The sequence below is a fragment of the Crocuta crocuta genome, unplaced genomic scaffold (genome assembly GCF_008692635.1).
Source record: "Crocuta crocuta isolate KB4526 unplaced genomic scaffold, BGI_CrCroc_1.0 scaffold118, whole genome shotgun sequence".
NCBI classification, from domain to species: domain Eukaryota; kingdom Metazoa; phylum Chordata; class Mammalia; order Carnivora; family Hyaenidae; genus Crocuta; species Crocuta crocuta.
This window is the reverse complement of record NW_027551558.1, coordinates 5861546-5883949: the sequence shown is the minus strand read 5'-3', so window position 1 is coordinate 5883949 and position 22404 is coordinate 5861546. Positions and strand designations below refer to the sequence as shown.

General features: G+C 44.6%; 1 protein-coding gene across 1 annotated transcript in view; it reads left to right on the top strand.

Moving 5' to 3' along the window:
• Positions 1-22404, top strand: part of NPAS2 (neuronal PAS domain protein 2) — a 145362-nt gene that overhangs the window by 41564 nt on the left and 81394 nt on the right. Inside the window, exon 2 of the mRNA XM_077749382.1 lies at positions 11759-11812. Within this exon, the coding sequence (XP_077605508.1) occupies positions 11759-11812 (54 nt within the window). The remainder of the gene's footprint in view (positions 1-11758; positions 11813-22404) is intronic.

Genomic DNA, 22404 nt, shown 5'->3' with positions numbered 1-22404 from the left:
TTTCCATGGAGAGCATTCTTCACTTAAACTGTAAAGAAAAATAAAATCTTTCAACGAGAGGAAAGAGAAGACCACGCAAAGTAAAGCTGTTTGTACGAGTGAGGTGTGAGGCATTTGGTGTGCAGCTCTGGAGGTCCGGGCCCGCTCTCATCACAGAGTCATGATCTCTGACCACTGTGCTGTGAAAAAGGAGGCAATTCACCTTTCTTGCCCAGCCTTCCCCTGCTAAGTGCCCTACATGGGCAAGCTGCCTTCCTGGGTCTTACACGGATGGGGGAAAGTGGGTATCATCCTCCATTCGCGGTGAGCTAGCTGTTCCCAAGGCTCTGTCTAGGCCACCACACTAAGTGAAGGGAGGAAAGCAGAAGACACTTGTACTTGGGTCCTGTTAGCTCCCAAATTAATTTCGTTGCCTCCCACAGTTAGCAGTTCACATGAAATATTCCACATTTTTATTAAGCGTTATTTGAAGCTCTGATAGGAAACCCAAAATTCCACAGCCTACAAGCTTGACCTCTCCTTTCAACGATATCTTTTTCTGCTCTTCTTCTTGCAGACTTGAGCACAATTTGGATGAGTGTTCCCTGGGCCGGAAGGGGCATGAGGGCCCACAGTTACATGGAGGGGAGCTGCGGGCTGGATCAGGGTTTTACGGACTCATTTCAGTTTGCGGCAGCTGACGAGCGGTTCCCAACAAAGGCTTTCACTGACTCAGCTCTGAACATGACTCATAAATCTCCTTTTCCCCTCTTGCTGATTTTTATAGACATCTATTGTCCACACCCTGACCACACATTGTCACCCGTCAGATTCTCTAGTTGACTCAGGTTTACATTTTATAAAGGGGCCCTCTGAAAGGAATCTTAAGGGGTTGGAACACAAGTTCCAAAGATTGCAAGAATAATATGTCATGTTAGCATGACCTTAAACATCCAGATATCGAGATGATTCTTATTTTGGAAGTTCTTTGCTGACCAAACGATGTCACTGTGAATTTATTAAGTAAGTTTCTAACTTTCTCTACCCATTCCTTCATTGCTATGTCACTGTTTCCCTGAATAATGAATCATCAGACCGTTGCATGGGAGACTCATGATGGTACCAGGCAGATAAAGCCTCAGTGTTGACTGTGGAGAAGNGGGGGGGGGAAGGCAGCTCTCTTCTCACTTGTTTCTGGGAACCGGGCTCAGTGAGGCTGCCAGCAAGGCTCGGGAGGCATGACTACCTGAGAGAATTGCCGGAGTGGCTGGGGTTAAGGATGGACCTGTCCACTTTGCAGTTTCCAGGTCAAGGGATGTGCCCAAGTATAGTGAGCCTTTCTCAGTCGGAGGGAAGTTGGGATTCCAGGAGCAGGCAGCGCTCAGATTTCCACTGCCCATTTCCTTTAGAAAAGCTATTTTTTCCCCCCAGCAAATGAATCATTGCAACCAAAACAACATTCCCTGGAGAGGAAGAATTAAAATGTGGAAGTTATTTTCTAGCCTCCCCCAGAGGACAAAGAGAGAGAAGTAAGCATCGCAGTTCATCAGTGACTGTTTTGCCAAGTACTTTTATTTCTTAAATATAATGAGAAAAAATCATTATCAAGTTCCCACATGGAAGATAAAGATGTTAATCCAAAACGACATGAGGTCCCCTCATCAGGGGCTGACCGGGAGGACAGAAGGCACCCTCATTGTCGACAGTAAATAAACTCTAGTCAGTGGGGGAGATGCGTGCGCTTGGCATTGCCTCTTTTGATTTCAACCCTTTCTTGCTTTTAATATTTTTTCTTTTTAATGAACTATGTTTACCAGGTTTGGTTGGCATGCTGGGGAGGAATATTGGGCTTTGTGGGGAGGAATATTGGGATTTTCCAGCTAACTTGGGGTCTATAATTCGAACCATTTCTCATCCATGAGAAAACGTCATGCTTTTATTTTGTAAAAATCATTGACCTTATAACACAACAGGCTTTATAATAGTCAGTTGGAGGGAAATTCAAGGTGATACTGAATGATCCACTGGGTCTATAGTGGCTATATAAAAAGTTAGAAATTAAAGGCCCTGAAGAGTAAGGCTGAATAATGATGCTAGTGAATCTGTCTGGCCCCCAGCCTGCTTTTGTAAATAAAGTTTTATTGGAATACAGCCACACCCATTCATTTACATACTGTCTATGGCTTCTTTTGTGCTACAACAGCATAATTGAGTATGGTCCGCATCTAAAATATTTACTAGGTAGCCCTTTACAGAGAAGCATTGCCAGCCAAGCCCGGTATTAGTAGAATAACATACTTTTCATGTATGTTGCACGTAGGGTGCTCTGGAGACCCAAAAATGAACCGCCAGTCCCCAAGTATGTCCCTGTCACCTGTATGATTTATTAGTCTCCCATCTCACTGCTGACACACTATGGGACCCAGGACAGATGTGCCATAAGAAAATAGTTACACTGACATTTGCTGGTCCCTGCTCACCAAGGGCCAGCATTCCAATCAATTATATAGCAGTAAGTGGCTGTGAGAAAGAATGCTTCAGAACCCTAAGGACAGAAATTTCACCTAGGTAATGAAAATGTCCCTTGCAGACTCACTTTTGGTCTTCAGTTCAATTAAAGGCAATAGCTTTTTATTGAGGACACCCTCAGTCACTCTGTGTTTGCTCCATTCCCTTCTCTCCCCGCTCCCAGCCTCACGACCCGTTTCTGCTCGGTTATCACTGGACACTATGGGCAGTATGTATGCATATCTGTTTGTCTTTCTGCCGTGCCTGCTTACACACACACACACACACACACGCATGCACACACACACTTTTCAACACTGACTGGGAGACGGGAACAATAATCCCACTCTGCTCGAAGACATTTTATAGGCTTAAGTATCAGTTTCTACTGCGAGCTTTTAACTCATTATCATCACTGATATTGTGATTAACAGTAGCTAGAAATTTCTGAGGACTTCTATGTGCCAGGGCCTGTGCTGGGGGTTCTCACAGATTCTCTCAAGGAGGGAGGCCCTGCTGTTGTCCCCACCCCACAGGAGGGGCACTAGGACCCTGGTAGCACATGTCCTTCCCGGGGTCACACAGAGCTACCGAAAGGCCCCAGTAGGGTTTCTGGCAACTCCAGCCCACCAGTGCTGTTTCCCCTTACTTGAGGTGATGCCAGACGCCCCAAGAGCTCAGAGACACAGTGTGCCCCACTAACCCCGCCTCCCGTAGTGGTGGGTGTGGGTCTCTGCTAAGTTGCTGGGAACTTCCTGAGCCCAGCCAGTACTCACTGGCTCTGCTTGGTTAGATTCTCCAGCTGGTCTGCTTCCTGGAGCCCAACGTGCTTTACGCACTGCATCCTGCCAGCTGGGCTCCGCAACCCTATTTGCTGGCAGCCACAGGTGGTCTCAGACCCATCTATGGGTCTTGACCGATAGACCCATAGCCTCTCTTGACCGATGAAATACTCTTCCCACCAATATAGTCCTTCCTTTCTCTGGTCCAGAGCGCCTCTCAGAAATGTTAGGTCTTTGTGGCTCCATTCACCCTGCAGTGACCTTCCTGCTGTGCAGAGAGTATGTTTATTGAAATTCAAGTGCAGATAAGAAGAAAGAATGAGACTGGAATTACCTGCCTTAGCAGGGGATCAGGACCACCACAGTGGGAACACAAAGGTTAGGACAGTTATGTGACAAAGGCAAGGGATGGAAGGACTCACCTTGAGGTCTGTACTGCAAGCACCACGCTGGCCCTTTATTGCACACATGCATGCAGACATCTCATTTATGGCTCATGCGCTCTCTGCCTGGTGGGTGTCAGCCTCACGTTTAGGAGTGAGAGAAACAGAAACCCATGAAGTTTAAGGGACTGCTCAAGGTCATAGAGCAAGTGGGATGGAAATGAAATTTAAATCAGCCTGACCCTGAAGTCAGAAATCCACACATTCTCAGTAGGCTGTGGGTGAAATGCCGGAGTCAGCTCCAAGGAGACGCAGCCCAGGGTGGGTTCTGCCTGCCGTCCCGTGTCCACGGTCAGGTCACTTGGCCCTTCTGGGTGATGCTTCCTGATCCATTAGGGGAGGTAACCAGAGCTGGCCCATTCTACCCATAGAACTAGATGGACGTAAAATGAGATTATGGTTTTTCAGAAGTTTGCTATGGCTGAGGTTGGTGAGGGAGCCATAGGCCCTTCCTGAAGAGTCCGATTGAGCTTTAGTTAATGGCTTCTGCACACACAGCAGTGTTTGTTTTAATTTTTAGTCTTTAGGACATAGCTGTACCTTTAAATGTACTTCATGAGTACTGTTACTCTGGATTATCCGTGATCATTGAGAAACTTGTGGGAGTCGTTGTTAGGCAATCACACCAGAATTCAGATAGGGTTTGGCTCTGGCTCTGACCTTCCTTTCCTCCCTCTCTGCCTGTCTCACCCTCTGTTCCCGTTCCTACATTCCTCAGATACTTATTGAGCACTCCGTGTGGGTAAGGAGCAGGTCTGGACATCACGGCATGTGTAAAGATGGATGAGGCCTGGTCCTTGCCATCAAAAAAGATACCTTGATTTTTTGAGTGCCTGCTGTGGGCCAGACTTGCACTAGGTACTTTCACATGTGTCAACTTAATTCTTTCCAGAGTCACAGCTGTCCTCTGAGGGAGTTGTCTCTCATACCTCGGATCAGAACCTCCAGTGTCTTCCCTTTCACTCAGAGCAAAAGCCAAATTTTGTCCGGCCTCCCTGGTGTGTATCCCCATGGCTCACTTCCCTCATGTCATAGTGCAGATATGGTCTTATTAGCGAGGACTTCCAGGACTCCCTGAAGCTCCCAGCGCAAGACCCCAGCTCTGACCTCCCCTCCCTCACCAAGTCTCCGGTATTTTTCTCCATAGCAGTTACAAGCAGGTGATGATGTTTGCTTATTTACTTGCTTGTGGCTTTTCTCCACTCTCCTNCATCTACGAGCCATAAGAGCAGGAGCTTTGCAGGGTGCCCTGGCCCTCGGGAGTGCCTGTAGAATCACCTAACATTACACACGGACACCGTGTTAGTGCTCAGTGAACACGCTCTGTTACCTCTTCACAGACAGAAGCTGTGTACATGGATCAGAGGCCTCAATGTTGTTAAGATTCAGCTTTTCCCAAATTGCTCTCTAGATTCAACACAATCCCAATCAAGGTTGCAGCAGGCATTTTATAGAAATTGACAATGTAAATTCTAAAATCTGCAAGGAAATGCAGAGACTTAGAATAGCCAAGAATCTTAAATAAGAAGAACAAAATTGGAAAGCTCACACTACATTGCTACCAAAAATCCCTATAAAATCCGAGGAGTTAAGCTAGTATAGAACTGGCATAAAGATAGACAAATACAGGATGCCACAGAGTCGGGAAACAGAAGAAGTTTCCCTACACAGAAGGTTCGCTGTCTTCCAATAATATGCTCAATATGTTTCCAGGTGAAGGGCCTCTAAGTTTAAAGCAATGGGTCCAATTGTCAATCTGATGAAAGTTCAATAAGTATGTCTCGAAGTCTAAAAACAGAGAAGATAGTATTTTCATTGTACTCCTTTGACGTTCATAATTGGAGCTACCACTTTAAATTTACAGAATCTTCATCTGGAAAAGGGGTATTTGAAAGCTGAAGAAAAACATTGCGTTTTCTATGTGTAAATGTAACTAACGTGCAGTTTAAAAATAAGTTTATCACTACGTCTGCCAGGTAATTAAGGCCAGGGCCACAGTGATACATGCTGTTAATACCCTTGATATGATGTGAAGAGAATGTCCAGTCTGACCATGAGAAAAACTACCAGACAGACCCAAATTGAGGAACATGCTACAAATACTCCTCAAAATTGTCAAGGTCATCCAAAACAAGGAGAGTCTGAGAAACTATTACATCCATGAGATGCCTAAGGAGGCATGATGACTAAGTGTAATGTAGTGTCCCAGATGAGATCTTGGGGTGGAAAAAGGAGATTAGGTAAAAACTAGGAAAATATTAATAAAGTATGGACTGTGTTTAATAATAATGTGTCAATGACAGTTCATTAATTGTGACAAATGTACCATACTAATATAAGGTGTTCATAATAGCAGATACTGGGTGTAGCATATATAGGAGCTCTCTATAATGCCTTTGTATTTTCTGTAAATGCAAAATGGTTCTAAAAAATAAAGCTTATTTTAAAAAAAATTTTTAACGTTTGTTTTTTTGAGAGAGGAGAGAGAGAACGTGAGTGGGGGAGGTGCAGAGAGAGAGTGAAACACAGAAACTGAAGCAAGCTCCAGGCTCTGAACTGCCAGCGCAGAGCCCGATGCAGGGCTCAGACCCATGAACCATGAGATCATAACCTGAGCTGAAGTCAGATGCTCAACTGACTAAGCCACCCAGGTGCCCCAAAATAGAGTTTATTTTTAAAAAATGTTTATCCTGTGTGTCTGCTACAGAGACTTGGTATATAAATGGACCTGAATAGAGATTCTGTTGATATATGTATAGGATCATACAAGACATTTGACAAAAATGCCAGTGTAATTCAATAGGGAAAGAAACATCTTTTCAATAAATGATTCCAGAGTAACTGAATGTCCAGGTCAGAGGACAAAATTAAAAGATGATCCTTGACCACTTTTACCCCACACATAAAATTTAATTTGCAGTGGACTATAGATCTAAATGTGAAAGCTAAAATGATAAAGCTTCTAGAAGAAAACAAGATAACAATTCATGACATTGAAGGTTTCTGGCAAAGGTTTCTGGGGACACAAAAATCACTAGCCTTGAAATTTAAAAGTTATAAATTGGACTTTATCAAATTTAAAAACTATTCACCAAAAGACACCGTCAAGAAAGGGAAAAGGCCAGCCACAGACTGGGAGAAGATGTTCACAGATTGATCTCTAGATCTGGCAAAGTACTGTATGCAGAAGAGAGAAACTTATACAGATCAGTACAAGGAAGACAAGCAGCCCAATTTTTAAGATGAAAGAAAGAAGAGAAAAAGGAAATGGGCAAAAAAGTTGAGAGCTTCACAAAAGAAGCTGTCAGTGGTCATAAAGCACATGAAAAGATTCTCAGCATCATCAATCATGAAGGAAATGAGAATTCAAATCCCAGTGAGATCCCACAACACACTCACTAGAATGACCAAATGTAAGAAACCAGAACCAAGTGTTGGCAAGAATGCGGAGCTGCTGGAACCCTCATATGCTCCTGGTGCAAATGTAAAATTGTACAGTACTATGGAAAACAGTTGGCAGTTTTTTAAAAACTAAGCATATGGCTACCATATGATACAGCACTTACCCTCCTAGGTATAAACACCCAGGAGAATGAGCACTTATTTCCCCCAAAAGACCTGGGTAGAACTTATACTGGTGATGTTCATTTTGACCCTTAGGGAAGGTGGTGTCTGCCAACCTTCTCCACTTATAAAGTTACCATTTTCCTTTGTAATTAATAAATATATTAAGGGAGATACTTTTTTAAAGTTTATTTTAGGAGAGTGAGAGAGAGCATGAGTTGGGGAGAGGCAGAGAGAAAGAGAGAGAGGAGAGAGAGAGAGAATCCCAAGTGGGCTCCTCACTGTCAGCATGGAGCCTGATGTGGGGCTTGAACCCACAAACCATGAGATCATGACCTGAGCTGAAACTAAGGGTCAGATGCTTAACTGACTGAGCCACCCAGATGCCCCTTGAGAGAGATACTTTAAACTATGTAGATAGCCTGAGTCTTCTCAAACTTTTGCCTATTAATGTAAGCATCCATCGGTGGATCTTGCCTGCGACAGTTATTACTATGGGGTCCTGATGGTGATTTTCTATTTCCCATATTGTTTCTACATTTGTTAGTTAGAATTATTCTGTAAGGGAGACCTGTCCCCGTGCCCCTTTCTTTGTTTGTATCAGTATGGACTCCTGAGTAGTTTCTTCTGTGGGTTACAATCTATCATTACTGATTTTGTGGCTTAAATAGTTTCAAGACACTTCTCTGTCAGGCTCTCCTTCCTCAGCCTCTCTCATCATTATTGTGTTATTGTTTCTTAAGAGTTATTATTTCTACATGCAGATATCCATACTTCAGATTTGGGGAGATGTAAAAGGTTTTTTTTAAAAGGCTCCAAATACTTTGTGTTCCAGAAAAATCCAGATACATCCAGAACTGGAAGAGCCCCTCAGAGACCAACATTAGTGGCATGCTGGGCATCCTTCCTGTTCCCCTTCACACTCTCCACCCTTCTCTCTGCACCAGGGGCTTCCCCATGTGGATGACATCATGGCCTCCCTGCCCCAGCCTTCTGGGTGGCATAGCTAATAAGAGACACAAACAGGAGATGGGATGGGTGGAGACTGAAGTGAGGTATTTATTCCCTTGACTCCTCTCTCAAAAGGTTTCTTCATGCCGGCCACATCCTTCCACCAAGTGCTTCCTCCCCTATATGAAACACTTCTTCCAGGTTTGGGAAACTATTTGCCTCTGGTCCTTTCACCCTCAGGGCTGTTAACAGCTCATCTGATACCAACCCCAGGTATTGCACCATCCATATTGGTTCCCAAGACCCCACACATGCACTTGGTAACGAAGTCCTATTTCCTATTGGGATTCTGACTAAGAAATCTCATAAATGTCTGACATACTTAGAATATGTATTTGTCTGGAGTAAAAATTCTATAGCTTCCCTTCCTTGTTCACTCTGGAGGTTAATCGCATCAACAGTTATTTTCTCAGCTCCAGACAGAATCTCTCTGCCTTCACTTAAGCTCATTCTCTCTTCCCTGGCTCTGTGTGGTCATTAAAAAAAAGAAAAAACAAACAAAAAAAAACTTGCTCAAAATCCTTCTCAGTGGAAACTCTTTATGCAGTTGAGAAAAATAGTTGTCACCTCTTAAACTTCTCTACTATTCCTTTACCCAGACCTCACAGAAGAGATTTTTTTTGCCTTTGACCCCCCCATTTCTTGACCCCCCTTTTTTGTGTGCCTTTGGGCTCTGTCTGTCCCTGCAAATCTTAAAAGTAAAGGAATAGCTCAAATGGGTGCCTGGGTGGCTCAGTAGGATAAGCGTCCGACTTCGGCTCAGGTCATGATCTCATGGTCCGTGGGTTTGAGCCCCGCATCAGGCTCTGTGTTGACAGCTCAGCTCAGAGCCTGGAGCCTGTTTCAGATTCTGTGTCTCCCTGTGGCCTCGTGGCGCAACGGTAGCGCGTCTGACTCCAGATTCTGTGTCTCCCTCTCTCTCTGCTCCTCCCCAGCTCGTGCTCTGTTCTCTCTGTCTCAAAAATAAATAAATGTTTAGAAAAAAACAGCTGAGGTTATTAAAAAATAAAAAAAGAATAGCTCAAATATATGAGGCAGCAGGAGCACAGCCATGTTCATAGCAGCATTACTCATAACAGTGAACAGGGGGAAGCCACTCAGTGTCCATGGATGGATGACTGGATAAACAAAAGTTGGTATAAACACACAATGGAATATTATTCAGCCTTAAAAAGGAAGGAATGGGGGCACCTGGGTTGCTCAGTCAGCTAAGCGACCTACTTCAGTACAGATCATGATCTTGTGGTCTGTGAGTTCAAACCCCACATCTGAAATATCAGCTCAGAGCCTGGAACCTGCTTCAGATTCTGTGTCTCCCTCTCTCTCTGCCTCTCCCCCACTTTCACTCTATCTCTCAAAAATAAATAAACATTAAATAAAAAGATTGATTTTTTAAAAAGGAAGGAACGAAGGAATGGTGGTTGCCAGGGTCTGGGGAGAGCAGGAATGGGACATTAGTGTTTAACGGGCACAGAGATGCAGTGGTGCAGATGCAAAAAGGTTCTGGAGATGTTGGTGATGGCTGCACAGCAATGTGAAGGCACTTGATCTCACTGAACTGTACATATAAAAGTGATCAATGTTATGTTATGTGTGTTTTGTTAATAAAAAAACATGGGGATGACATGGGAGACAATGGGCTCAGCGAGGACTTTGGCGTGGGGCTCCTGTGGCAGGTGCTACTGAGGAACTTGGCTTAGGTGCCATCTCTTCACCAGGTGCGGTTGAGCGGAGTGGCGCAGACAGGGGACAGATGACAGGAATCAGGCAAGGAAACAGGAGGGATGGGGAAGAAGAGGAAGGAGGTGTAAGTCATCGAGACTTCATGGATTCAGGAAACATTTAAGGACAAACAAATATAAAACAGAGAAGATGTGGTCAATAAAGAATAGCTATTAGTCACTCCTAAATGTTTCATTTATGACTAAGCAAGTCATTTATGACTAAGATTCTGGAACCTCAGGAAAGCAGTGTGAAGCCCACATCCCTCCTGAGATTGTGTGCTGCCCAGGGGCACCTGGTGAAGGGCTCGGCATGGCTGGGTCCTCGCTCATGCCCTGGATGCATGGACAGCCAGCACTCGCTTCGTAGCATGGACCTGGGGCAGTGCATCACTGAATGAGTTGATACTGCATTTTTCATGTCTTAAAACTTTGAACAGATTCCATCTGGAAGACATTAAGCACATGCCTGTTTGCAGATGTGTTAACCCCCTTTTAATTATGATACAAGCCTCAACTGCTGAATGGCATGTCTTGCAACTCTGTCGCTAAAATATGCCTTGCCGTTTACTGAATGGGGCATGTGTGTAAACAAGGGCCGTAGCTAGAATTCCTCCTCCTCTCCACAACTCACACCTCTCCCTATGCCCTTGGCAGACCCAGATCACAAAACCAAATTATCTTAGAAGTATTCATTTGCCCCAGTAAAAAGTATCTAAAGCTTTAAGTTTTGAGAGGGTTAGTGCATTTGCAAAGTATTGGTTTTGGAGTTCTGACTTCAGACCCTCTTCCAATAGAAGCGTGTGGGCAGTGGCGATTCAGCTTCTCCGGGGTCCCCACACCTTATCTCAGCCGCTCCGCCCTCCAGGCCACTCCTGAAGGCTCTGGCTTCATGGACCCCCTAAGAGTGTTTCTGCTTTGAAGGCTGGCTGGAGGGGATACCCTAGACAGGCAGGACCCTGGGAAACATGTGAATGAAATAAGGAGCCTGAGCCGTGCCTGCATGTGGTAGAGGGACCGAGATCTGTGAGGCAGCAAGAAATCTAGCTGGCCGCCTAGGAGAGTACAGGCTCCGGGCGGTGAGGTAGTGACTCCAATGACTTTGGGCTGCAAGAACATTCCTGGATTGTTACTTAATTTTTCGCATCTGTCTGCCTTGACTGTTTCGGGAAGTGTAAATGCCTTAAAGGAAGGACTGCGGATTATAGTACTTTGGGTCTGTGATTTCTTCCCAGCTGCGTATAAAAGGGGTCTGTGTGTTTGAATGACCACATAGATAAATGCTCACCTTTACAATGTCATGGGCACCTTTCAGGTTTAAGGTTTGAGATAAACAGATACTTTATTGAGCCGGGTCTATACAACAGTTGTCAAAGTGTAATCTGGGGGCCTCTGGCAGGTCTGGGAAGTCAAAACAACTTTCCTAATACTAACACATTATTTGCCTTTTTTTATGCTCATGAATATTCAGTGAACTTTTCTAGAAGCTCCTTGACAGCTATGACTGAGTGGCACCTAGAATGAGTGCTTGCGGGTTTAAGATTTTTCAGTTTGAACCCACATACATACACAAGAGATCTTTGGGAGTTCTCAGTCATTTTTGAGAGTGTAAAGGATTTTGCTGGAACCAAAAAGTTTGAGAACCTCTGAGCTAAGGTTGTGGGCTAGATCAGACCAAAACAATGACCCCAGAAAAGACCTGGAAGAAAGTTCTAGAAGCAGACGGTAATCATCTGTTCTTTTTTCGCAGGAAAAACTGCGTAGAAAATCTAATGGATGAAGATGAGAAAGACAGGGCAAAGAGGTAAGAAGCAGCATTATCCTGCTTCGGCAGGTTTCGTGCCTTCTGCCAGGCTCAAACATGCTTGTCCTCTCCCAGTGTCGATGAGCTATCCTGTGCATGTCCTATGCAGCAGGGTAGACCACCAGGGACATGTGCTTGGTACCCACTCTCCTTGAAAGATTGCAGTTCTCTACTAAAAAAAAATGTACACCAGCTCCCCCAATTTTGTTCCTTATCCTGAAATTCCTCATTGTCTGGGACTTGCCAAGTGGTTTATGTTTTTCACATGTTTGTGTCTTAACCCTGGTGACTTGAGTCTCCTTTGAGAGGCCGCTGGCTATTACTCTTCCAGCATAGACACTGCTTAGCAAGGCAGCCTGACCAGAGAGCCAGGCAGACCTGAGTTCAAATCCCTGCCCCACTGGGGGAAGCTGCCTGGCTTTGGACAATAATAGTAATAAGCATTCCCAAACGTTGAGCATATAGTAATCATCCTCATGTGCTACATGCTTCCATATACCCTGTCTCAGTTTCCTCATCTGCACCTGGACATATCGTAGCCCCTTGCACTGCTGTGGGGTTGGCTAGAAATCCTAGCTGATTGGCTGGCATGTCAGAGCTCTTATAACCCTACTCTTGCTTATTCCTTCAACTGGGCTTTTATTGACTACCTACTGTGGGTGAAGTAGAGTCACAAATCTGATATTTTGAAGGTAAAGTCCTGTCAAATGTTACCAACGTCACACAATTTGCCCCCATGGGCAGTTACTATGCCAGGTTTTAGGGAAAGAAAGATCACATGAGGAGGACACCTGTGTCCTGGTGGTTGGTACGTGACTACAGATGATCAAGCTGCAGGTGACAGGCCTGTCAATAGAGTGTACTCTCCTGGGAAAGTCTTCACTCAGGCCCAAGGACAAGTCCTCTTCCTCTAGTCTCATCTCTTTCTGTTCCCGCCATTGTGTGTGTGTGTGTGTGTGTGTGTGTGTGTGTGTGTGTGTGTGTGTGGTCCCTCAGTCCCCTGTGACAGGCTCTCGAACAGCTGCATAGCTGAAGGGGTTGCCCACTTCCCTTCACGGAACCCACTGCCTGGTTATCGCTTACAGAATCCGTTGCTTACAAATGATGGAGACCTCAGAGATCCCCAGTTTGGCGTCTCCAGGGAGAGGGGCATCTGTCTTTGCAGTGTCACCAGTTGGGGGTAGAAAAGATGGCAGTCATGAGGACAAAAAATCCCCAGCCACTCCAGACCCACTAGACCTGAGTCTGCGGAACAGAGAGGGAGTCTGTATTGGTTGGTAATTCCCCAAGTATTTCCTTTAAGAAAACTCAGGGAGCAGGGGAAATGGCCAGAGATGTAGGCGAAATGGGGTTGGCATAGAGTGGGGATTATTGAAACTGGAAGGTCAGCACAGGGGGAGGGGGGGAAGGGGGGTGTTCATCATACTCTTGTCTCTACTTTTCCATGTTTGAAAATTCTCTCTGATAGAAATTTAAATAGACAACAATTCAAATAACACCCCAGTTTATTCCAACGGAACATGCCCTTCCCTTGGCATTGGCTCCCATAGCTAGGCTTCTCAGGCCTTAGGCCACCACCTTCAGGGGTCGCAAAATCCATACGATCCCAAGTAACAAGTGGATGAATAGACTAGCTCAGAGCAAACGAGAATAGAATCCTCCGACCCTCTCTCATAGGCAGGCTGACGTCCAGTTCTTCCCTTTGTGTGTTTGGCTGCTTGGTTTCCTCTCGGGTAGCTGTGGACTGGGTGCAGAGGCACACACCAACCCTGTCCCAGATAATGAATTCCAACAAGCCTTCACCTCTCCCCACTTCCACTGTCTCACTTGCAACACCAGGCAATTATTTCTGTCCTGCAGGGACAGGGTTATTTGGGGGAGCAGCCACAAAATACACAAAGAAGCTCCTTTGTGTGTGTGTGTGTGTTAATCATTACACGCATGTGAAAATACAGGACACTCTCATACATTTACAAGGTATTCTCGTTGGTTAGCAGTCATGAAAAGATCGATCATGGTGGCCAGCCATCACCGAGTGCTTCTTGTGTGCCCTAATCCTCTGTACTAAGTACTTTTCTATGCATTACTCCTATCATCTCAGTGTTCCTCTGAGGTGTGTTTATTGTTATTCCTGTTGTACAGAGGAGGAAACGAAGGCTCAGTAATGCATCAAACATCATAAAACTCTAACAAATGGCAGACGTTGAAGTTAAACACAGGCTTCCTAACCTCATATTCTGTTCTTATTCCCCTGACCACAAGAAAATCCTTCATGTAGGACTAGCCCATTCTGTCTGGCAGGCCCACACTGAGAGCTGTGTCGTGGGGTGACTTTGGAGTCCATGGGAGTTTGCTTCTGCCGTCCTCATATTTTAAAAAAATGTTTTTTAATGTTTTTTATTTATTTCTGAGAGAGAGAGAGAGACAGCGTGAACAGGGGAGGGTCAGAGAAAGAGGGAGATACAGAATCCGAAACAGTTTCTAGGCTCTGAGCTAGCTGTCAGCATAGAGCCCGATATGGGGCTCGAACCCACGAACTGTGAGATCATGACCTGAGCCAAAGTCGGACGCTTAACCAACTAAGACACGCAGGTGCCCCTAAAAAAATTTTTAAATGTTTATTTATTTTTGAGACAGAGAGAGACAGAGCATGAGTGGAGGTGGGACAGAGAGAGAGGGAGACACAGAATCAGAAGCAGGCTGATAGCACAGAGCCGGACATGGGGCTTGAACTCACAAACTGTCAGATCATGGCCTGAGCCGAAGTCAGATGCTTAACCAACTGAGCCACCCAGGTGCCATCCTCATGTTAATGTTATCTCCCAGGGCCCTCACCTCAGCCCTGCCTCTACTGCACTGCTTGCCTCAAAATGCCGAGGAGATGAAATGCTACCTACCATACTAAGAGTCACCAGATGGAGACATTCCAATAAAATCTTGGCCAGAGGTTCTTAGAAATAAATCAGGTCGTATGCAGTTTCTTTCCATTCATTCCCACCCCCATTTGCTTTGAGGGGATGGGCACCCACGCTCTCACACTGCCTATTTGGGAGCCTCCATGCACACATCCGGGGCGGTGAGGCTGCTGGCTGGCCCTCACCCCTTCTCAGCCCTCGATGGGGAAACAGGTCTAGAATGTTCGGTAATACCCGGATCCGTTTGCCAGAATAGCAGGATCCCTCATAACCCTTGGGAGAACCCAGGATGAAGTAACCATAATCCCAAGATTATATCCAAAGCCTCTGGTTGTGCAGGTTTTGTAGCAGCAGCATGGGAGGCCTTTCCCCTAATCCCACCTGGAGGCCTGAGAGGAATAGTTTTCGCTCACACGATTTTTTTTTTTTTTTTATGAGATTAGAAATGCTTAGCTTCAGATCAAAACACTCATTGTCTCCAGAAAACACACGCTATGTTGGGCAAGGTTTCCGAAGCTTTGGGGAATTCATGGTTTGTTTGGATTGTTTGATCAAAGTATTCTGAACCAGGACACAGTTCCACTTTCTGTGAATTTCCGTGTAAATCCAGCGAGTACTGAGTGCCTATTGTGTGTCAGAACCATTTGCTGTTTTTCGTTAGGGATAATGCGAAAGCATGGTCCTTGAACTTAAAAAGGAAACAGTCTGATTGAGATAATTGAGAGATATTTGGAATCCCTAGATAATGAGGTTCACAGTTTACCATTTTGTGGTCCAGTTATACACATGCCTTTCCAATTCTGGTGTGACATAGTTTTGTGGGATATGTGTGTGTGTGTGTGTGTGTGTGTGTGTGTGTGTGTGGTCATCCAGGAAGTGGTGCAGTGGGGCAGGAAACGCACAGCTTAGGAATGAGACAGGCTTTGATTCCTGACACTTTTACTTTCTGTCTTTAGATGAGTTACTAAACTTCTCTTAGCTTCAGTTTCTTCCTCTGTAAAATGGGGATAATAATAGTAGCAACCTCTTCATAGGGTTACCGCAGGAACTAAATGCAACTGTGTGTAAGCCCTTCCTCACACACTGCAGAGGACACAGTGCTAGTAAGAAATGCAAGATGTAAGGAGCACTCACTGTGTGCCTGCAGCATTTGACATGCACAAGCTCTCTGATTCTTACAACACTCCCCTCAACATAGGCTATTACTAGCCTCATTTTACAGTTGAGAAAGCAGAGGCTTGGGATCACACAGCCAGCAAGTGGCAGGCAGGGATTCAAACCGAGACGTTATTTAGAGTTCTGGCCTCTTAACGACTTCTCCTGACAGTCAGTAAGTGGAAGCTGCTCCTTTTGGTTGACCATGTGTCCCGGGGGGAGGGACAGAAAGTGCTGTAGGAATCCTTGCTTTCTAAGGAAAGCCAGTTTCTATAACTTTGCAGTTTTGTAAAGTACAGCTTACTCTTTTCTTGAGAGAACGAAACACTAAGAAGAAACTCTTTCATGGTGGTCTCTTTCTCTGTCCAATATTAAATGAGTAATTTATCAGCATTCATTAAAGTTACGTTATCTCCTGCCAGCTGGGAAGTTTTATTTCCATAACTGTGTGTATTTTGGTTGCAGGAGAGAAGATGGGTGGGGAGATGAGAGCTATTGCTGCCTTTTGTTAATAAGAATGATGAATGTCGGACAAAGGTGGCTTGGGGTTCTCAATAAGGAGTGATGGTTTGCAAACAGAAGCTAAACAATTTTATTATTCTTTGACCCTCATCATTATGGTTTTAACACCGATAAAATGGCCAGGCAAGAGGGAGACAATATCACTACAACCGAGAAGCTAATCCATGCACTTTTGCAGAAGCGAGTGTTGCAAAAAGAAAAGCTGTAGCCTTCCAAAGGCTGGCCATTTCTCCTGGTTCCCCCAGGGGTAGTTTGTCGATGTGGACCAATGACTGAGACCATTGGGTCACCCTTCCATTAGTGTTCATTAACTAAGTACTATACTAAGCAAGGGGAAGATAATGAGGAGGATGCACAGCATCACCCTGGCCTCAAAGGACTTGGGACAAGTTAGGGAGGCATTCTTGAAAACAGGCATAAAGGAGAAAACATATCCTGTACGGTCTGTGTTGAGCAAAGCCAGGATGATGATCACAATTCATAAGCTCTGTTTCTCATCCAAGTTCTCTTTTTTGGAGGGTAATATGGTTAAGAGGAAAGACTGACCTCGTTTTATTGTCTCATTTCTCTGGATGTAAATTCTGTAGGTCTGAAAGGAAAGGCTAGTCTGATCCCTGAAGGTTGTAGCCCACTTGGAGGACTCCAGCTCCGGGCATACTCGCTGATGCCCCTGTGTGCAGGCTCGGTGCAGAATGGAAAGCCTGGCCCTATGTAGTCTATGTTGATGTTTCCCGCTGGAGCCTATCTTGCTAATTTTGCCATGATATTCTCTCAGAGGCTCTTGACTGGGAGTTACTATCATCATAAAACCCAACACAGAGAAACAAATGACAGTAAAAACATTTTTGAGACTTCCTTTTTGTTTGTTTTATTTGGTGATTAAGGCAGCAGCAGGCATTGCAAGAATATAGAGGTATCAGGACACACGATTCATTTATATTACCCTGTAATTTCCAGATGAGTGATTCTGTTTTCGAAACAAAGGGAAAAAGTAGAACTGTACTCGCAGGCAGAATGCTAATTCTTACTGTGGCCCAGTAAACAACAGAATGGAAAAGGAGCCTCCCTCTGTTTGGGGCTCTTGGCTTCTACTCTGATGGGGTACTTTGGTTGGCTAAGAAGCATTGTCAGAAGGAGAATTGTGTGCCCTGTAGGCTTAGAAACTCGGGAAGGTATAAGCTCAGGGATACCCAGAAACTCTCTGGGAGCATCTGAGGCAAAGAGGATTCACTAAAAACCCTTTCAATAATTTCAATAAATATTAAATTGAAGAAGAGGATGGGCAGAAGTCCACCATTTTGAAAATGCTTCTCTCCTGCAGAAAAAGCTAAATATTCCTTTGAGAGTGTCAGTGACAAGTTGCTAAGGATTGTGCTCCCGTGAAATTCTCCCTGTGAGACTGTTAAGTAAAAATCACTGGAAAATTAGGCCAGCTTCCCACTTGGGCCCCGATGTTTCCTGAGACCTCTGGCTAAGAGTAAAGATGTTCTGGTTACATCTCGGGAGAAAAGAATCGCACAAGCTGAGTTCAGTCATCCCACAAACCCTTCACCAAATGTCTGCAGTAGAAAACATACTGAGTCTCCAAAATTCTCCATGAGGTGAGGGAGGCATCATCCTGACCCATGTAGCTCCACATGGGGTGACATTCTTTCCTGGAGCCAAGGTGCTGAAGGCTCCTGAGCCCAGTGGTTTCCTCAGCCCCCGCTGTCTGGTTGTGCAGAGAAGCTGCCTGACTTATGGACATGAAGAGGTGTGCACCTGTCCTGAGGACCCAAGCCTGGACCCAGGAAGGGACTGCACTGACTTTAAATGGACCTTGCTTTATGCCAGAGTTCCCCAGAATGTATTCCGAACAACACTAATCTCAGGAAATGTTCCCTCCCCACAAAACACAAGTTTGGGCCATGCTGTTTACCTTTTCTCCCTTTTGGAGAGTTTCAGGGCTCCTTAGCACATTGAAAGTGCTAAGACTGCAATTAGCAAATAAACCAAAATCTGTTCCATTTTATGTAACTGTGAAGTTAAAAAATTATCTGGGGGAGAAAAACAAAAATTAGTAACAGCAAAATAAGTTTCTCTGACCATAGTCTTTTTTTTTTCCTCTAAATAATTCTTCATGATTTTCCATGGAAAACCTTTTACCCAATACCGTCTTGTATCAGCTTTATTCTCATCATTTTTGCACATTTTCTTACATATGAAAATACACCAAAGCAACATTTGAAAAATACTGAAATGTTTAAAGAAGTAAACAAATCCCATTTATAATCATACTATGTAGAGATAGCCACTGTTAATATTTTGACATATTTCCCATCTTGCTTTCCTACATGTCCATCAAATTTTAATGGGAATACTCCAGTAAGGTCTTTGTTAATGTGGCTGATCAGACTCTAATTTATTCTTCATGAAAGCTGACCTTTCATGGATAGGACTCTTGTAATGTGGAGGATACTTAAAATTTATATCATGCCTGTGAGCATTGAATTCTTACATTTTGCCTCTCTGGATGTTGATAGTGAGCACCTACTTGATATATTTCAATTCTACAAGGATCCATGCATTCCTTCCTCAACCGTTCCCTCTGTTTCAGGTCCTCCACAGACTTGTAGAGACTTCAGAAGAAGCATAAGACCTAATTCCAATTAGGATAGTCTTCCCATACAAGTTCATTTTGCTCTGCTTATAATACTCAAGTCTGAGAGGCCTTGCCTGCATGCTTATCAGTTCCTGTCTGATAATGTAAACTAGTTAGCTCAGTGTAGATATGTCAGAATTCCTGGTCTGGAAGGAACCTTGGGTGTCACTGAGTCTTTAGGCATTCTGTTACTGTGTAATAAACCTCTCCAAGATGTACAGGATTAAAGTGACAGCATTTATTTGCCTGTGGATCTTCAACATGGAGAGGGCCTGGAAGGGAATGCCTGTCCCTGTCCCATGTGGTATCAACTAGAGCAGCTCAAAGGTGGTGGGCTGGAACCACCTGAAGACACGCTTGCTCCCATGGCTAGTGGTTGATGTAGGCTGTTAGCCGGGACGGTGGCTTTCCATATGGAGGTATGGCGGCTTCCTCACAACACGTGACTGGGTTCCAGGGTGAGCATCGTGGGCAACAGAGCCAGTAAAGAGCTGCATGTTCTCTTACTACCTGACCTTAGAAGTCAGGCAATTCCCTTGTGGTGCATTCTATCCCCTAGACGCAAGTCACTGAGGCCAGCCCATACTCAGGGGAGGGGGATTCAAACTCACCTTTTAATGGGGAGGGGAGGTTCAGAAAATTTTAATTCTCCAGTTTGAAATCACCACATCAGTGTCATCACTATTTTATAAGAGGAAACTGTGTCCCGTGGAGGTGGGAGTGACTTGCCCACTCTCTCGTGGCATAGGTGGCAGAACCAGGATGAGAACTCACATCTGGTAACTGGTCACCTGTTCCTCCAGCTAAGCTATACCATCCTGGTTCTCTGCTACCCCGACCACTCTTCAACTTTCAGGGGTGACTGTAAGTGTGAAAACAATATGCTTCATAAAATGCCTTTAGCTCACCACCATGGAGACCCTCTGTGGAAAAAGCTGCTCTTCATGGAACTGCATACTTCCAGACTTACTGCATACTTCATGGAACCTCATGGAACTGCTATGCCTATTACTCAAAAACCCAGCTGCTCTTGGCAGCAAGGGAAGCCCACCAATGCTTCTGTCACCAGTTCTAGCCACCGCTGTCCAACTGTATTGGGTAGCATTTGATTTTTTTCAGCTTTTACTTCCTTTGGCCAACTGCATGTGATTCAGAGAGCATCTTTAATTTTCTCTCATTAGCATGTTCTATTTACTCAGTTAACAAAACTAAACTTATTGGCAAAGATGGCAACCTTGGGATTAAGCATTAGAAAGAGATCCTAGTATGGGAGTATGTCAGGTGTTATGGATAGTTTCTCACCGTATGCTGGGGAGGCTTAAGCAGAAGATGCTACCAGCCCGACATGAAGTAGATTAAAAGGAAGAGTCTGCTCGCGATAGTAGTTTTTTCCTCTTTTCAACTCATTTGATCTTTATTCCTGATCTAGCTCACCAATCAGGAGTTCTGATATAGTGATTTTTAATTTCTTCCCCTTAGGGAAACACAGGATTTTTGGTGACATTTAAAATGAACCTGTACCCCTGTCACGTGCCCTTGTGAATTTAGAGAGGGCTGAGGACACATTTGCGTGAATGCTCAAACTCTCCATTCCTGCCATGGAGCCTCTCCCATCTCCTAGGAGGATGGGAGATAAGCCTCCTCCTTCCTGGTCTGTGCCACAGGCTTCTCAGAAGGACCCGATCCCCATCCCAGCTACAGCTATGCTCCTCAAGTAGTTGAGTGTAAAGCCCAGTCTTGCATACTAGGTGTGCACGCCCTGTGATCATCTCCTAGCCAGAAGGAAGGGAGAGAAGCATTGAGTATGGTTTATATAATTTCTACCTGTCTCATGAAATCCCCCAAAAGAAGGGCATTCAAGGTATCACCTATTGGAGAAATACAGAGGGATGTGTTTGTGTGTGTACATTATATGTGCATATATGCACATTTCCCCCTTCACAACACTTGACCTTAGAACCATGGTCCTCTCCCACCTCCCCTGTGCAGTGCCTCTTCTTCCTTGAGTCACCCTGATATACCATAAGCACTGGCAGTCTTATAAGAATGCCAGCAGCTGTGTTAAGTCTCACTTAGATCCCAAAATGCAAGTACAGGCCTCCCGTGGAATTCTAGAGCTCTGGGAGCCTACATCTCTGCCTCTCACCCCATGAGCCCTAGCTAGACCAATATGGGTGCCCAAACCTATCCTCAGTCAGTAGAGAAAGTATTTTTACTGGTTTAACAAACTCCATGTTGATATGCAGTATAGTTTCCTTTTGATGTTTTTTAAGTGCTAGATCACATCAAAGTGATATACTCATGCCAAGGGAAGGAGGACCTGCCCAATTCATCTGTAGTCCTCCTTGTTTTCCAAGAGCCACCCAGAAATATGTTTCCTTAAGAGTCTAATATAACTATTATTCAGCTCTCCCCTATATACTTTCCTGCAAAAGGACCTTCTTTACAGACCCTGCCATGAGAGCTTCAGAATCTATGTTCCCACCTTTTGATATCTATAGATCTTTTATATACTCACTTTAAAAAGTATGAAAAGATATATGGACATTCTGGAACTGGGTAAGGTGGGGCTAGTCTACTCCATCCTGTCCACCACACTGAATACAATTATAAAACTTTGGTAAAATATAAGTAATAGCTATTTGAGGACCCTGGAAAGTATATAGTAGGAGGCAGACTGGCAAAGTATCAGAATTTGAAGTACTACTGAACTGGCATCTTCTTCCCTCCAGTACCCCCTAGCCTAGCCTCAATGCAGCCAAACCCAGAAGTTGGCAACTATGCTGACAAAGAGAAGACCCAGAGAAGCCCTCTGCATAAGGAATAGGGTCAGGGTCTCTAAGGCTAAGATTGAGTGAGGGGAAATCTGCCCTCTTTTGTTTTTTTCTCCATATCCTTGTACCCTATAAGCACTCCTGTAATATCAGCAGCAGCCATAGCAACAGCTACAACAACACGGGCCGATAGGAAACTTAAAATGTTGAGGGAAAGGAATCTTTCTCTGAGCAGAGGAACTATAATTCTAAGAGGGTAGGATGAAACCCTGTTGTTTTTTTCTTCCTTTCTATCTTCCTACTACATGGCCCCAAATGAAGGTGCAGATGTAGGAAGTGTGAGGCAAAGCAGAATAAAGCAAAGAACCAGCTTTCTGGCCAGAGGAACAAAAAGGGAGTCCTGGGAACCAAAAAGTACTGGGCAGAGATATGAGAGGAAGGAGCTCAGGAAAGTGAACATATAAAGAAGGTGATGAGTTCCCGAGCTCACCATCAATCTGAATATGCGTGGGTCTGACCTTAATAGTGTTATCATAGACTTTCAGACTGAACTGCAGGATAGACAACCACCCCATGTCCAAGACC